Source organism: Diabrotica undecimpunctata, chromosome 4 (genome assembly GCF_040954645.1).
Source record: "Diabrotica undecimpunctata isolate CICGRU chromosome 4, icDiaUnde3, whole genome shotgun sequence".
NCBI lineage: Eukaryota > Metazoa > Arthropoda > Insecta > Coleoptera > Chrysomelidae > Diabrotica > Diabrotica undecimpunctata.
The window spans coordinates 23778910-23798194 of record NC_092806.1 but is presented as its reverse complement, the minus strand read 5'-3'; the positions used below and the strand labels follow the sequence as shown (position 1 = coordinate 23798194).

Sequence of the window (19285 nt, the reverse complement as noted above, 5' to 3'; positions counted from 1 at the left end):
TTTGATTAATTAAAATTATTTAAATGATATGATTATGACTCTATCACAATTTTTAATTCTTTTATCTCAGGGTTAAATTCGTGCTTCAATATCTATGCTATTACATGTGAAAGGTAAGGTCCAGAGAATACCGGAATAATAAAAAACACATATGATCTAACACTATATATTGAAATAAAAATAATGAAATAATTCACACTCAAAAGTTTTCAATAAACAAATCTCATATAAGGATTCTCAAAGTTTTGTTCTCCGTACGTGAACAATCAAAATTTATGGTACAAACAATATTAATTGAAATCTCAAAATTCCGAACTATTCTAACTCTCCTAATCCAAATATTTATATCCTTTCTAAATTACGTGTAAAAATTGTGTTATCAATAAAAGAAAAAACTGCAGAAAACAAAATTATCTCTCTCTGATGATGAGTGGTCCAAATCCTTGTTCCTTGTAGATTATATTATCTCCTCTCAACCGCTCCCTATGTAATCAGCAATCTTACATCAGATTGTTGCAAGTATATCGTCCTTAATGATCTCCTTCAAAAGCACAAATCATTCAAATTATGATAGCCTTTCTCCTCTCGATAAACTGAATCTCTCGTTGGCCCGAGTGAAAAATTGACTCTTGGAATATCTTCTCTTTACGATAAACTGAATCTCTCGTTGGCCTGAACAGTGACTCTTGGAATATAAGTAGAGAAATATGACTTACAATATTTTGTTGTTTCAGCTTCTGTCAGATACACTAACTCCACAAAAACTCACTAACATTCAACACTACTGCTTGCTACATTTCGGGAACCGACAGAGAACAAACACTGTTCTTTCTTGAAGACTTGGAAACCAACTGACTGCTATCTTTTCTCTCTCCTCAATCTCGCTAAACTTTCTCCCACACACTTATCCCACCTTTTTCAATCTCCGCCAATCACAACTCGTCACAATTCCCCCATTTCTTCATTTCGATAACAAACAAATTTTTACCTATAATTATAAATTTCCTAAAACTTATTTACAAATAATATTTTTCTATAAATCTTAAAACTAACAAAAACCTCTTTCTAAAATATCTTCTATTGTCTTTAATCACTGCACTAATGCATTTGTAAAAACCCGTTTCAATTTGTCTTTTGTATCACTTAAACTTATGCGGGTCACTCAAGTTTAACAAAGAAATGATTGATGTAAAGCTTACATTTTGTTTGGTACAGGTAATTCAAGGCTTTAATAACTTTCCTTCTCCGAAATGTTTGTTGGATATTATCCTACTTATCTGAATTATTTTAATGTTTTTGAACTTTGAAATATTTTTAAACAAACCAATATTTTTCTCGATTTTACATATAACAAATCCCCGCCATTTGATCTGCCGAAAACTCTTTGTTAAATTTTAAAAATGACAAAAGTTTTCTAGGATCAAATTATTTCACTATGTTATTAAAATCTATTCATGATATTGATAGATGTCGTGAATGTTAAAAATACCCCGTATATTTCCTGTCTCTATGTGCGCTAATTCATAACTATTTACCCCATTTTCCGTATATCCCCGCCAAATTGTATTTTCGACTCGCTTGTTCCATGGATGATGACTTCTTTTCTCTCTACCCCTCTTAGTTCAATTTCTGCCATTTGTTTTTCATTTTGCTTTAATCTTCTTTCTATTTCCTTCCTGTCTTCTTGTAGCGCCATTTCAAATTTTTCTTCTAACTGTTCTAATTCCTTTTTCTGGACAGTCTTACTATCTTTCATTTTAGTTTCTATTTCTTCTCTCTGCATCTCTAGTTCCTTTCTCTGGCAATTTTGTATCTCCTTCATTGTATTTTGGATATCTTTAATCTCTGTCTCTTGTTTTGCATTCTTTATGGTTATTTCTTCTATCTGTTGTATCAGTTCTTTCTTTATCCCCTCAACACATCCTTTAATTTCTTGTTCATAGTTTTCCAAACGCTTCTCTATATTCCTGTTATTTAGTTCTATTGCTTGCCTTGTTTCCCGTTGGTTTTCTTCCATTGTTTGTTTCGTTTCTGCCATTGTTTGTTTTGTTTCATCCATTTTTTGTGATGTTTCTTGTTGGTTTCTATCCATTTTATCCATTTTCTTTGATGTTTCATTCATTGTTTGTGTCTGTATTTGCATCATTGCTAATAATTTTTCCAGCATTCCTGTTTCTTTTCTTTCCTCCATTATTGTGGCATTTCCTTCATTATCCGATCCTTCATCAATAATTGTTTCCTCTTCTATCTTATCCTCTTTCCTTTCTTGCGTTTTACTTTGACTCCTTGTGGTCGACATGTTGTTTCTTTTCGTTACTGTTTTTGTCCCCGCCAAATGTGAAATTTTACAACACTCTATATGTTTCAGAACACGATAATATTTCTCCCCAAATGTATTAAATTTTCACGACAAATATCAAATATGCAATCAGTAAAATTCAAATAATTCAAAATAAATATCAAATGTATGATTGGTAAAGAAAATAAAATCAAATAATTCAATAGCAGTAAATATCCACTAACTACGATCAATCAATAAATCAAATTTATATTCCCTGGAAAAATTGTCAAAATACTTTCAAATTCAAATTCCCTCAATGTTATATGTTTTTATCTCTGGATTACCTGTACTTATTCCAGATCTCTTTCCCTTCCTTCAAATGTAAAGCTGCGATATTTTCAAGCCCCACGTTTTGGAAGCCAGTTATCGTGATATTTATAGTCTTGGTGCGCCAAGCAATAATTAGCTAATTAATTTTTTTGATTAATTAAAATTATTTAAATGATATGATTATGACTCTATCACAATTTTTAATTCTTTTATCTCAGGGTTAAATTCGTGCTTCAATATCTATGCTATTACATGTGAAAGGTAAGGTCCAGAGAATACCGGAATAATAAAAAACACATATGATCTAACACTATATATTGAAATAAAAATAATGAAATAATTCACACTCAAAAGTTTTCAATAAACAAATCTCATATAAGGATTCTCAAAGTTTTGTTCTCCGTACGTGAACAATCAAAATTTATGGTACAAACAATATTAATTGAAATCTCAAAATTCCGAACTATTCTAACTCTCCTAATCCAAATATTTATATCCTTTCTAAATTACGTGTAAAAATTGTGTTATCAATAAAAGAAAAAACTGCAGAAAACAAAATTATCTCTCTCTGATGATGAGTGGTCCAAATCCTTGTTCCTTGTAGATTATATTATCTCCTCTCAACCGCTCCCTATGTAATCAGCAATCTTACATCAGATTGTTGCAAGTATATCGTCCTTAATGATCTCCTTCAAAAGCACAAATCATTCAAATTATGATAGCCTTTCTCCTCTCGATAAACTGAATCTCTCGTTGGCCCGAGTGAAAAATTGACTCTTGGAATATCTTCTCTTTACGATAAACTGAATCTCTCGTTGGCCTGAACAGTGACTCTTGGAATATAAGTAGAGAAATATGACTTACAATATTTTGTTGTTTCAGCTTCTGTCAGATACACTAACTCCACAAAAACTCACTAACATTCAACACTACTGCTTGCTACATTTCGGGAACCGACAGAGAACAAACACTGTTCTTTCTTGAAGACTTGGAAACCAACTGACTGCTATCTTTTCTCTCTCCTCAATCTCGCTAAACTTTCTCCCACACACTTATCCCACCTTTTTCAATCTCCGCCAATCACAACTCGTCACAATTCCCCCATTTCTTCATTTCGATAACAAACAAATTTTTACCTATAATTATAAATTTCCTAAAACTTATTTACAAATAATATTTTTCTATAAATCTTAAAACTAACAAAAACCTCTTTCTAAAATATCTTCTATTGTCTTTAATCACTGCACTAATGCATTTGTAAAAACCCGTTTCAATTTGTCTTTTGTATCACTTAAACTTATGCGGGTCACTCAAGTTTAACAAAGAAATGATTGATGTAAAGCTTACATTTTGTTTGGTACAGGTAATTCAAGGCTTTAATAACTTTCCTTCTCCGAAATGTTTGTTGGATATTATCCTACTTATCTGAATTATTTTAATGTTTTTGAACTTTGAAATATTTTTAAACAAACCAATATTTTTCTCGATTTTACATATCATAACAATATATACAAAATTTAGTTCATAAGGATACTTATGAAAAAATTATCGATCACAAAAGTGGAGAAAAAACAGATCTTGGTGCTTCTTCCTTTAATGAAAACGTTTCATATATGAATTCATACACATCATCAGTTCAATCTAAAATTTAATCAACAAGCTTACAATGGACTACCTAAGCTCTGATGTCACAATGGGCGGGGGTTTTAAAAACCTTTCCAAACATTTCTAATTTATGTGTATTTGTCCCATAAGAAGTTGGAAACATTGGTTTTTTAACTATTTGAAGAATGAATAAGGACTTTTGGTTATAAACATTTATTCTGAGTGATTGGTATTATTTGTTGTTTGTGAATATGTGAGGTAAGGATATCGAAGGATTAAGAAATTTACTATGAATGTTCATATTTTAGATATAAGAGATACTGCAGTTGATTCTCAAGGGAAAAATAGAAGTTTGAAGAGGTGCAGGTAGAAGGCAGGCTTTTTGGCTGAGAAACATTCGAGACTTTACCGAAAAAGAAACGCACGACTACTTTTTCATACGACAAAAGACCATGAAAATTTTGCCATGGTGATTGCCAATGTCGAATAATTCTTATAAGTAGACTTCGGCAAATATGCATATTGCATATTTTGCATATTGTGCATATTTTATGCAAATATTTCATATTTTGGCATATTTGTATAAAAGTTTGCATAAAGTGCATAAAAGTTCAGATTTTTATACTGTATTTGAAAATTTTTAAACATACCAATTTATTTCAATTCTTGTATAAAATTTTGTAGTCATTTTAATCAAGAAATGATCTAAGTACGTAATCTCTACAGGTACAAAACATTTACAATTTCAAAGAAGATCAATTTAAGTAGCCCTCAACATTCTTAGAAAGTCTCGGTCACTGAGGCATTCAGTTATTGGATAATCGCTAAGGGTTCGCTCACTTGCATTTTATGATCTAATCCCCAAATCTATCTACAATTTATTGTATCTTAACAGCAGGTAAACGGCTAATAGTTTTGTTCCTAATTTAGGGATTTTCCAAAATCTCCCAGTTTATTGAATTAGGTACCTAAACATTTCTAATTTGATGCTCAGATTTGTAAATCATTTTTGTTTTGATATTCAAAGCGTAAACACTCGTTGTGCGTAACAAAAAGGAAGATTGTGATTTTATAATGCCTAAAACAACCAGTGCTTCAACTTGGATTAAACCTTATAAAGAGCTGTCTATGGATATGGGAAAAATCTACTGTTCAGTCTGTGGCAAAATTGTAAGTATCTAATATTTTCTAATAAAATATCTAATATTTCATACATACAGGGTGTTTCCAAATGACACTTACAACGTTTGACTGTAGATACTTCTCGAAAAATTGAACAAAACGATATAGTTAATGAGGGGTCAAACTTATTTACTTTTCGAGATACAGGGTGTTAAAATTAAAAAAAATTAAATTCTTTTAGTTAATAACAACAATAACTTTAAAACCAATAAACGTATTTACTTGAAATTTAGTACTCGTAGGTTGTTTTTAAATGAAAAATAGCTTCCTTTAGTGAGAAAAAATTGTCCATGGTACAATACAATGGTGAGTATTTAGAAAAATTTTTCACCTTTACTTTTTTTATGAAGTCAGCTATTCTAAAACACAATTATTTTTATTGTAATTGATTTAACAAAAAAAAAACTTTTGTTGAATTTTAAAATAAGTTATATGATGTACTAATGGTTAGTAACAAAAACTAATTTGTGGATTAATACTGCATTTAAAACACTTAGCGAGTGTTTTTTTTTCCAAACCAGTTATTTGATTAACCAAAAACACCTTGTATATTTTTATATTTTAAAGGTTGGGTTAAAATAAAGGTTTTTATTTTTATTTATAGATAGCATGTGAGAAGAAATTTCAGATAGACCAACATGTGAGAACTGCTTCACACGTTGCAAAAAAAGGAAAAATAGGAGGAAAACATCAAACTTCAATGGCTAAATGTTTCCAATCTACTTGGATGTTTAAAATTAGATGAGCAAGAAACTTTTAATGAAGACTTGTGTCGCGCATTAGTATCTGCAAACATACCGCTTTCAAAATTAGCAAATGTAAATTTTAGTTCGTTTCTAAAAAAATATTGCAAACTTAATGTTCCAAGTGATCGGTCTCTAAGAAGAAATAATGTGAACGGGCTATACTCGTCGGTGTTAATTAATATTAAGGAAGAAATTGCAGATAATTATTTTTACATATCTGTAGACGAAACCACTGATTCCTCAGGAAAGTATATTGCTCATTTATTGATTGGTGTTCTTAAAGAAGATACCTTACCAAAATCTCATCTTATTTCATGCCAGCAACTTGAGAAAACAAATGCTTTAACAATTTCGCGTTTTATACAAGAAACATTAGCAACTTTTTTTCTTCCGACAACTATTCCTTCTAATAAATTACTGCTTATTTTATCGGATGCTGCTCCTTATATGGTGAAAGAAGGACAAAATTTAAAAATATTTTTCCCAGATTTAATACATGTTACTTGTGTAGCGCATGGATTAAACAGAGTTGCAGAGGAAATACGAAAAAAGTTTCCTCTTGTAAATACCATGATATCCAGTGTCAAAAAAGTATTTCTTAAATCTCCTATAAGAATTCAACTTTATAAAGAAATGCTACCTAACATTCCTCTTCCACCACAACCTATTTTAACGCGATGGGGAACATGGTTAGAAGCAGCTAATTTTTATGCAGATCATTTTGTTAAAATAAAGAACATAATTGATACGTTAACAGATGAAAGTTCCCAATCTCTTTTGGATTCTAAACAAACTTTTCAGAGTAACTTGCTTCAACAAGAACTTTCATTTATAAAATCAAATTTTAGTTTTGTTCAAAAAACAATTACTCAGTTAGAATCACCAAAACTGTCATTGTTCGAAAGTACAGCATTAATAAAAGAATTTGCGTCATGTTGTCGGAACGTTAGAGGTAATATTGGAAAAGATATTTTAAAAAAATTTGAAGCTACTATGGAAAAAAATAAAGGTTACCATATTCTTTCTGAAGTAGTCAGTGTTCTAGCTGGAAATATTTCGGAAACAATTAATTTAGAACCAAATGTTTTGGTTAGTTTGAAAAATGCTCCCGTTACATCAGTTGATGTTGAACGAAGTTTTTCCATATATAAATATATGTACTCAGACAGAAGCCACAAGTTTTTGTTAGAAAATTTTGAACACCACTTGGTCATTTATTGTTACCATAATTCTAAATAAGTTTATTCATACTTAAAAATGATGTAGTTACTTAAAATAAATGTAAATCTTAATGAATAGTAGGAAATATTTAGTTATGTACACTTTTTTTTTAAATAAAATTGTTACTATTTTACGATTTTTTTATTTATTTGTATGCATATTTTGTAAAATATTTGCATATTTTCGGGTAAACACGTGCATATTTATGCGCATATTTTCTACATTTTTATTTGCATATTTGCCGAAGTCTACTTATAAGACACAAAAAGAAGATACCAGCTCTAACTTCGCACCTAATGTAAAACTAAACATATAACACATTTTTACAAAAACTCTGATATAAATTTTACTTACATCTACAAACCATCCAAATTTCTTAAAGGGTATGTTTAAACCGGTTATATTTAATTTTTGGACTAGGTTAAGCAAATCATCTTCGTAGCCTTCAAAAGTGAATTCTTCTACAGTTTTGGTAACCGTCAAATTGATCTTGTATTCTTCCAAGAAAAAGTCTACTCCTATAAGTACTATGTAGTTTTTGTCCTTAACTAAGCTGGCTATCGACTGTAAAAGAAAAGAAAATAATTTGTAGACACAATTCAGATATAATATGAATATTAAAAACTACGAAAATCTCTTTAATATAATTAATGTAAAGTGTGCAATATAATTACAGACTACCTTCAACCCCCATTTGGTAAGGGTGACGATAATGAACCACCAACACCAAACGTGACGACAAACAAAAAAATAAACATTGTGGAGGGAAGCGTCTTAATACCGCTTTTCAAAAATGGGGAACAAGTAAGACCTGGAAAAGTACAGAGGAATCAGAAACATATTAAACACAACACTAAAATTAACAACCATAGGAATAACACACAAACTGAACGAAATTATAATACTAACAGAAGAACAAGGTTGATCGGGAAGATCATGCACCGACGCTATATCTATAATGAAACAAGTCACTAGAAATCTAGTGACTCGTTAAGAAGACTCGAAAACTAGTCAATGAGAAATCACTAGAATACAACAAACCAGTTTATTTATGTTTCGTGGACCCGAAGAAGACATTTGACAGGCTCAAATTGAAGGAACTTATCCACTTATTGGACGCAAGAGAGATACCTCTAGGAATAATCAAAATAATAAATTTTGAGTGGCAATGGGATAAGACTCTCTGAGCCCTCTATTGTTTGTTCAATCTTATCATGGATGAAAGAATAAAATAACTAAGCACGAAAAAAGGATACCAAATACGAGAAAAACAACTTAAAATAATCTGTTGTGCAGACGACGCAACACTCTCTGAATCTCTCAAAGTGAAGATGATTTACAATGTATGCTTCACCAATTTAATATATGCGCCAGAAAATTTTAAAAAGTGAAATAAACGTTTATTTACAAAATACAAATAATAACAAAGTAATCTGAGATATTTTTTACTTCTACATACTAAGCATAAAAAACGTCCATAGATGATGCTGTCTCAATAGATGTTATATTGTCATTGGCTTTCTTGTTCGATAACTTGAACATCCATCTTTTGACTATTTACTTAAGTCAATTTTACAGCTTGCAATTATACCTGCAAGACGCAAGAAAGTTGCCTAAAGGCATGCGCAATATGTCGCCATTGCTTGTTGCAATTGCGTGATAATCGGTTTGGTGCCATTTTTTCTGCAAGTTTTCATGCAAGTCTAGGGGAATTTGTAGGAAGTTTGATTTTTCCACAATGTCAATGGTCTTATCCACTATCTCCATTCTCGGCGTTCTAAATTAGTAACTAAAAGGCTGGCTGCAGCAATAATCATACTTAAGGTTGCTGCTACTGCCTTTTACCTTTTATATTTGGCTATTTTTAATAGTTTTGGCATTTCGAAATTTACTAAATAGTGTTAAATAAATAGCAATAAGTAATTAAAAAAAGTTTATAAGTTAAGTTAAGGGTAAAAATTTCAACATTAATTGCATGAAAATTAGTCATGAAAGAAATTAGCAAGTTTTCTTGCAATCTGTAAAGCGGTCTTTAGATCTTGTTATTCCTTTTTCTTTTTTAACTGATTCCCTATACTATATCCTTTCTTCTTTTTTATACTAACTTCGGTTATTTTGTCACTGTATTTTGCCACTGTTAAATATTTTCTTATGTGGTTGATAATCTCCTGCTTTTTTGATAAGTTTACTCCTAAAACTATGATCTACTTTATTATTTTTGAACGTAAGGAGAGATACAAAGCTGGTTCAACGACAAACTCTTGGTGGATGCACTGCTGACGTCACAAGCCTCGCTCATAGAACGCTGAGTCGTTGCAAAGTCGGTGCTGACATAGCCCTGACTCGACGATGACTGAATGCTGACAAAAAATACGACTGGCGGATGTAGTTCTGGTTTCGTTACTTTTTGGTTTTCTTATGTTTCTTTTGCTACATTTTATTACATTACATTATTTTGTTTAAGCTTCGGCCGGGCGAGACGCAATATTTTGCTGCGTAAACTCAATGGGTGCATTCAGATGACCTTAAGCACAAATTGGCTTAGATTCAGCAGAGAAAAACTTCTAAACGCATTTGTCAACATTTCATGTTTGACGTTTTTGCACGTGTGTAAGAGTTTAACATCTAGAAGGGAATAGGAGCGGTTGACAGAATATGGTTGGAGACAGCAGAGTTAGTGTTGCAAATATCTGTGCTTTGTATTTATTAATTAATTTTAGATGTTCTGAAATGCAGGTCTCCATTCTTCTGCCACTTTGACCGATGTAAACTGCTTTACAAGAAGCACAACCAAGCTTATAAACCCCTTGAAATACAAAGAAACTTGTGTAGCATAGGAACTACATCTTTTTTATTGATTAATAATCTGATATTAATATTAGACTTAAAAGCTATAGGTATGTTGTATTTTAAGAAGATCTTGTGTATTCTTGTGCATTTCAGATTTAGATTCTCCTACATTTATAGCTGATGATGACAGATATGTCGAAACGCGTCCTATGTGTTAAAAAAATAAAGATTGTTTTTACAATAATTCGTGGTTTTACGTAGAATTAATAATTCTATTATATGTAGGTATATTTAAAAACCCTTAAAAGGGCTACATCAAAAAACACAAACGTTTTCGGAATAATAATTCCATCATCAGGTTAAAAAGTCTAAAATAAGTATAAACCATTTAATTAAAACAAACGTGATTGAAATGTTGACTAAGGTTAAAAAAGCAAAATGGTTATACTTACAGGTTAACATGCCTGAGCCACCAAAATATTAGGGTACAACCCTTTACAAAAAATTGAAGTTAGCAAAAAATGTACATGTTGTTGTTTAAAAGTGGGTGATGTTTAATACTTTATTAGATTTAACTTCAGGCAACACATAACCATGCCTCACGTGAGTTCCCGAGTCCGGAGAGTAAATCTTTCAAACGGACATCAGCTGGTAACTGATTGACAAAGTACCTATGAATGGTGTCGAAAACAGAATGTCAATGCACCATGGAACAGCGTTGGTTATACATAATATTTCTGCAGCCAAACGATTCAAAAGCTTTAGTGATGTTAAAATGATAACAGCAATCCAAATGTTGGGATTTAAAATGTTGATTTTTGAATTTTGGGTATGAAGGATGTAAAATTACCGATGGAGGTAAAGGTCATGTTTAAGAGAATGACGTATGCATTAGGCAGCCCATGTTGCTCTTTATCGTCATTCTCTTAAACACAACCTTTACCTCCATCGGTAATTTTACATCCTTCATAGTTCATTTTGCTTTTTTAACCTTAGTCAACATTTCAATCAAGTTTGTTTTAATTAAATGGTTTATACTTATTTTAGGCTTTTTAACCTGATGATGGAATTATTATTCCAAAAACGTTTGTGTTTTTTGATGTAGCCCTTTTAAGGGTTTTTAAATATACCTACATACAAAGATTTAAACCTCTTTTTGTGATACATGGTATACAGCCAGCTGCAGGAATTTATTTTCCTTGTGGATTTTAATTCTATTATCTTACAAACCACATTATAGAGATAGTTTTAATTATAAATAAATAACTAATGTTCATACAATATAATAGAATATTCAGTATATTATGCTAGTTTTGTCATAAATTTTAATATCTATTTTATCTGTAAAATGACTTTTAAAATCGAGACAGGATAATTTTAATAAAAAAAATATTGTCCCCCGCAAATACATTTCATTCATAGTACAGATAACTATTATCAGTAATAATATTTTTACCGATTGTACAAATAACTATATTAATCAAGTTAATTTTATTTAGATATTACATGTCATGTACTTAAAACTTTTGAAAGGTATTGCGTTAATTTTGATTTGAACTTATGAGCAGGTTTATTCGGAGCAAAAATAGTAAAAAAATGAGATGGAACGGAGTGGAATGAAAGCATGTTTTAATATTATTTGGAAAAATATGACATGAATTATATACCAAATAAAGTGATAAATAATAAAGTTGTTAGAGACGAAAATGCCACTGAACCTCTAAAAATTATACGTATAAACTGAATTTTGCTGATAATGTCAACTATGGGACTCCAAAGAAGATACAAAAAAGTTTACTACTTTTACCGCCCAGCTTCCCCTTACAAACTCCCTTTGTAAGGGGGGAAAACGGAAACAATTGATTTACCAAGAAATCTGTACAAAAAATGTTTCAAATAAAAAATGTAGCTGAGATAATTTTAAACAAAAATGTTTATTGGCACTTTTTCTGTATAATAAACCGAAAGAAACAACGCTTGAAGCGACCGGCGATTTTCAATGTCAGGTATGCGCTCGAAATCAATTTTAAATAAAATAGAGTTATCACGTGAGAGAGTGAGAATACGGTAACGTTATTTTAGCAATGGAGCATGCGCAGTATGAAAATTAAATAACGTGAATGATTTTAACGTTTACGGGCTCCGTTACCACACGTCGGATAGCGGGTTTGATATACGGTAACGTTAGCAGCGAATCGCACCAATTCGTCAAAACTCGGGACTGGAACATTGAAGTTCTTCTTCTTCTTCGTGCGACTAGGATTACTCCTGTTTGTCTGCCTCTTATTCTGTTTCAGTCGTTGTTGACTGTACATTATCTTTCCACCTTTTTGGCGTCCTTCCAACGGGTCTTCTGCTATACGGCTTGTTGTTTGTACAGATGTTCGCTAATCTATCTGGTCCCATTCGGTTTACACGTTCGTTCCAATTTTTTTTCTTTTTTTATCCACCTGTTAATATTTTGAAGTTTGCATTGTTCGCGTAAACTTCTGTTGGTTTGTCTGTCTCTTAATAATATGTCCGCTATTGATCTTAATACTTTCATTTCGATATTGTTGATTTGTTGTTTCGTCTTTCTTGTATCGGTCCTTGTCTCCGCTTCATATGTTAGGATTGGTCTTACTGTTGTCTTGTAAACTTTCATTTTGCTTTCCGTGTTTAGATATTTGTTTCTCCATATGGTTTCTCGGAGGCAACCACTTACTCTTGCCGCTTTTGATGCTTGCCTTGTGGTCTCTGTTCTTATATCCCTGTCACTAGTGATCTCTACTCCTAGGTAATTGAATTTCATTACTTGTTCTACAATTTTGCCGTCTATTTCTAGTTTGCATCTACGCGGCTCTTTACTGATCAGTATACATTTAGTTTTTTCTACTGATATTCTCATATTAAGTTTGTTTGCTGTGATATTGAAGGTGTGGAGCTGCCTTTGTAGGTCATCTTCGTTATCAGCAATTAGTACTGCATCATCGGCACAGCATAGTATCGTGATTTTATGCGCTCCCATGTGGTATCCATGTTGTTTTATTACTTCGTGAATTATTGGCGGATTTCTCCTTTTAGTTCTATGCATTCTGTTTCCCCTGTTGGCATTATAACTCTGGTCTTGTTGTTCTTATTATCTGATAGTCTATTTGTTCAGCTTGTAATAAATTTAAGATGTCATTTGGATTCACCCTGTCAAAAGCACTTTTTAAATCTACAAAGAACATGTATGCTGGTTTTCCATATTCAATAGACTTCTCTATTATTTGTCTGATAATAAAAATTGCGTCTATTGTGCTGCGGTTCTTCCGGAAGCCCTGTTGTTCATCTGCCATGTTCGCTTTTCCCCGATTTTATCTTTTATAACTGCCATTGACAATTTTAATGTACTATTCATCAGACTAATGCCTCTATAATTTTCAGGATTTCTCGAGTCTCTCTTTTTAAGTATCGGTAGCAGGAGACTTTCCTTCAATTCCGCTGGTACTACTCCGGTATTTATTATAGCGACGAATAATTTTAGGAGCCATTTGCGTAGTGTTGTTCCTCCATATTTTAGCAGTTCATTGTTTATCTTATCAGGACCAGGTGCTTTTCTGTTTTTTAATTTTTTTATTCGTTCTTGTAGCTCTTTTTCTGATATTAGTACTCTATCGTGAGTTTCGTTACTGATTTCTCTGTTCTCTTCTTTCTCCTTCTCCATATAATTTGTTGAAATGCCCAGTCCATTGTTCCTCCGTAATGTTATCTATGCGTACAAATTCATTCATTTCTGTTTTTTGTCTCCTTATCATCTTCCACACCTTTTTCTGGGATCCATAGAGGTCGTATTCCATATCTTTGGTAAATTTCTCCCAGTGTTCTTTTATGATGTTATCTATTTCTTGCTTCTAGTCTAGTCTTCTCGTGCCTCCGGTGTCTTCACTCCTTTGTATGAAGTTCACATTGAAGTTCCTGTTCTGTAATTTTATTTCTGTGCATTAGTTAACAACAGGCGTTTTGTGTTTTCTTGGTTAAGCATCTGCGGGACAAATAAAACATTTTATTATATTTCATTATATTTATCACTTATGAACACGGAAATAGTGAAGAAGACAAAAAGGCAATATACTAGACGACGCAATAAAATGCACAGTCCGTCGAGTCCTACAATATGCAATATGTTAGTTATTTAAAGTTGTAGTTCCTTTTGATTGTATCTGTGCAAGCCTTGGAATGTCCTGTTTTTCAAACCGAAAATACTGTTTGGCTTGCTCAGGCTCTAAGCTATCAAAATTGAACACAGAATGTACATTTTGTATGTTATCATTTAAAATATGATTTAGTTATAAAATCTTCTATAACTTGTGTAGAAAAAATTTGAAACCCAAAATGTACAAAACCAGACAAAATATATATATATATATATATATATATATATATATATATATATATATATATATATATATATATATATGTCTTGGGTGAAAGAAAACATAAAACAAAAAAAATTAATTATTTTTCTGTCACATACGACATTTGAATGACAGCTGCCAACTATTAACGTGAAGCACCAATTCGACCATTTGATAACTCTAAAATTACATATCCGTTAAAACTTATAACGTAAAAAATAGCGTTTACGTGACAAAATACAGAAGGATAAAATTTTACTTGATAACTCTCTAAAATTTGTATCAACATTAACTCGACTGTAAAAATTCGGTATCTTTTGATCAGAGTATCCTATCAACAAATCGAAATGCGTTTTAAAGATGAAGAGAGCAGCTTTCATATGCAATTTTTGCTTTTTGTCGCAATCAAGACAGTTTCTATAAAGGTGTTAAATAAATAAACGTGATGACTGGTAAATGGAAGTGATAAATTTTATTGATCTCATAAGAATCGTAAAAATGGTAAAAATCCCTAAACGTTTATTTATTTAACACCTTTATATAAACTTACTTCATCTGCGGCAATTTACAAACATTTTATAAGAAAGCTCCACTTTTCACCTTTAAAACGCATTTTGATTTTTGTCGATAGGACAATCTTATCAAAAGATATCGAATTTTTACCGTCGAGTTGATACAAATTTTATTTAAAATTGATTTCTCGCGCCTACCTGACATTGAAAATCACCGGTCGCTTCAAGCGTTGTTTCTAAGAAAACGGGTCATTCTACAGAAAAAGTGCTAATAAACATTTTTGTTCAAAATTACCTCAGTTACATTTTTTATTTAAAACATTTTGTTGTACGGCGAACAGATCATTGTTAAATCGATTTTTTCCATTTTCCCCCTTACGGAAGCGGGTTTGAAGAGATAGCCGGGGGGTAAAAGTAGTAAACTTTTTTGCATCTTTTTGGGGTCCTGAAATTGACATTCTTCGCAAAATTCAGCTTGTTCTTATGATTTTTAGAGGTCAAATCTCTCACTACTGGACTAAACACAAAAAACACGATACATAATCATGTCCTGACACATAACAAAATAAGGAATATTTATTAGGATTTACTTCAGTGCACACTGTACTAACGTATTTGTCAAATTTATAGGAAGAAGGGATTGGCTCACATACTACCAGACTTGACCTCGGATTTTCTAGTGGCTATTTAAAACAGAGAGTAGCTGTTTAATCTAAGAGATAAGTATGAAAGTAAAATTTCATTGTTTTCAAATATCTTTTCTTTTGAGTACACAAAATGGTTTAGTAGATTCAATCTTAATAAATCATTTAATCTGATGTCTACTTGAATAATATTTAAAAAATGACTTTAATAAAAATATGGGGCAACGTATATTAATTAATGTACTTAGTGATAAAAATTCGAAAAATATATATTATATTCTAGACAATTGATGCATTTGATTGATACGTGATAATAATTTAGTTTATAAATATGGCATTGAAATTTAAAAAATATTTTTTGATAATATGGTAAAAAAATTTTTCTGATAAAATCAATCGAATTGTTAACGATACTTACTGCCACAACAGGATTGAAAGTCGTAATTTGATCAGTAAGTTTTCCCACAGATTTGTCTGGTACAAACGTCCATGTCCTTCTGTTGTAAAAGGAAATTGTTGAATTATCATTAATTGTAACATTGTCCCTTACATGATGTTCGTGGTAAGTATAAGGCCCCAATTCAACAAAGTTCGGTTTGATAGAGGAATTCCTCTGGTATTCTTCGGCGTTAGTCCAATTGAAAAAATAAAATGACAGATAGATCGGTATTGGTGTTTCCTTCCACATGCCGTAGGCATTAGTCTTCGTTGAAGATAAACCAAGTTCCTGAAAAAAAAAATTGACTTAGTATTACATTGAAATAAGGGCTTATATTATAGATTTCAAAAGGATCGTTTGCCCCGTAGACCTTTACACTTTTCCGACCTAAAAGGTTCTTTGTGCATTTCATACATCTAGTCAAAAATATTTAGACTAACATTTTAGTTTTTTGGCAATAAACCATCATCATCATCAACATTCTTGGCGTATTCTACCGATAATGGTGCAGCCTTCCTTACACAGTCGTTCTGTATTTCTGCCCACGATTGTCTAATATTCACTTTTCTATGCCATGTTGCAATGGCTCGTTTCCTTATGCCATAGTCCCATCTTAAATTTGGACGTCTTATTGATCTCTTGACGCCTCTTGGATACCACAATGTAATTCTAGAGGACCATCTATTGTCAGTCCTTCTCGTTAAATATCCCACCCATTGACAATTTAAAGATTTAATTCTGTGGATTATATCAGTGACCTTGGTTTTCTGTCTGGTCCATTCTATTCTTTTTCGATGTCTCTTTGATATACCTAGAATGCATTGCCCCATTGCAAGTTTCGCAGCCGTATGTGATGATTGGTAGTATAGACTGATCGAATGCTTATTTCTTCAGGTGGAGTGGCATATTAGATTTGAATATAATCGCATTTCTACCAAAAGATGCCCAAGCCAGTTTTGTTAGAGTACACCTACTGTACGTCTACTGTCTCAAGTGCAGTATTATTTATTAGACATTATTTCTATTACATCTTAGACATCGACTAGCTCGTTGTACATGTTTTTTGTAGTTCTGCAGGATTATTAGCAATCAGAACGATATCGGCTCTAAATCTTAGACGGCTGAGGTATTCTCCATCAATGGATAGGCCTTTGTTCAGCCAGTTCATTTTTCTGAATATATTTTCTAGAAATGATAAAAGGTTGCCAATGTGAGTCCATAATACTAGTATAAATGAGAACTGAGTCAATAGTCACAATCTTAAGAAGTTTTTCTTATTTAATGATGGTAAATTTTGGGCTACCGGTTTCCAAGCTACCAAGGCTTATAATATTTGCCCCATCATCAGGCCCCAGTACGTTAGTCTTATTTATATTAAAAACTACCAGATATCAGATTCACAAAAGCTCTATAAACTAAGGTGATCCTGAAAACCACCTTCTTCCTCAAGGAATCCATTTACTCAAACACCGGAATGTATTACTTTTATATTTCATGACATAATGACAATTATGACATCTTTATACACGGCCTACTAAAATAAAACAATAAATATATCATCTTTAACATGAAACCACAATTAACTCCAAAAGTATTTACTTTAGGCATAGGGAACCCTAATACTATTAGAAAGACAATTGATTTCTTTTTTTAATGAAATTATAAAATATAGGGTGTTATTTAAAATTATTAACTTACTGTAGTTTGAAGTTATATGAATAACTCAAAAAATATGAAGTTTTGACCTACGGTATCTCATACAAATTTTATCTAGAATCTTAAGCAGAATTTAATAATGCAATAATATACAGGGTGTTCTATTTAAAATAACAAAGTATTGGCCAAAACTCTACAACCTTTTACCGAAAATGCTTCATCCTTCCAAATATCGTAATGTTATTGCTAAGCGTATTTTTGATGGTATTGGAATTCTTACTTTAGTCTGTTTTTTATCATGGGCTCAATTTTCTAAAGCAAAAATTCAAAATCTATGCGTGACATTCTACAAAAGTTAAAAATTTTTTCAGATTCCTCACAAGTCACTTCATTGAAAATGTTTGTCATATTTCCTTTGTAAAAAAATGTTTGAAGGAATTTTCAGATTATTATCCAAATAAAAGACTTTTTCGATATCGACGTTTTTTTTTTCTACCTCATTTGTTTTTAAAACGTTAAAATTATTTTGTAAACTTAAAACACAAAGAGCTGTCGCCGATGGTCGCATTGCTGATGGTACACTGATGCAGCACTGTCGTAGCTGCATGTAAACAGTCACTTGCCTTAAATGCTGCCGTGGAATTATTTTGAGCAGGACAGTGGCAACGCGAGTAGCAGCAGCAATGGCGTAATTTATATCGAATATGCTTAAACAGTATTTTTCGTGTTGTTTCTGGAGGTTATTCGTCTTTTACGTTTCTCTTTGTATAATGAGTGTATTCACGTCTTTATACACATGTTGAATCCTCCTATATAGAGGTCTTATTAGGACTAATAGGTCTTCCTATATAATTGACTTTATTTTACTGTATTAATATTTGTTTCTGCTTTTAGTTGTACTATTGCATGTACGTAATATGCCCAATTAATATTCTGATAAAAGTGGTATTATTTTTATTACCATAAACACTCATACGAAAAAACATGTACACCATTTAGCTTTTGTGAAGCATATAATTTAAAAAATAGTTAATAATACTGTCGTAGCTGCATGTAAACAGTCACTTGCCTTAAATGCTGCCGTGGAATTATTTTGAGCAGGACAGTGGCAACGCGAGTAGCAGCAGCAATGGCGTAATTTATATCGAATATGCTTAAACAGTATTTTTCGTGTTGTTTCTGGAGGTTATTCGTCTTTTACGTTTCTCTTTGTATAATGAGTGTATTCACGTCTTTATACACATGTTGAATCCTCCTATATAGAGGTCTTATTAGGACTAATAGGTCTTCCTATATAATTGACTTTATTTTACTGTATTAATATTTGTTTCTGCTTTTAGTTGTACTATTGCATGTACGTAATATGCCCAATTAATATTCTGATAAAAGTGGTATTATTTTTATTACCATAAACACTCATACGAAAAAACATGTACACCATTTAGCTTTTGTGAAGCATATAATTTAAAAAATAGTTAATAATAAATTAGTACCCCACTG

General features: G+C 31.7%; 1 protein-coding gene across 4 annotated transcripts in view; it reads right to left on the bottom strand.

The window, feature by feature from the left end:
• Positions 1-19285, bottom strand: part of crq (croquemort) — a 97150-nt gene that overhangs the window by 26731 nt on the left and 51134 nt on the right. For all 4 annotated transcript variants that reach the window (XM_072529134.1, XM_072529132.1, XM_072529131.1 and 1 more), the window contains exons 3-4: positions 16109-16417; positions 7720-7929 (exon numbers count right to left, since the gene is read on the bottom strand). In XM_072529134.1, coding sequence (XP_072385235.1) covers positions 7720-7929; positions 16109-16417 — 519 coding nt within the window. The remainder of the gene's footprint in view (positions 1-7719; positions 7930-16108; positions 16418-19285) is intronic.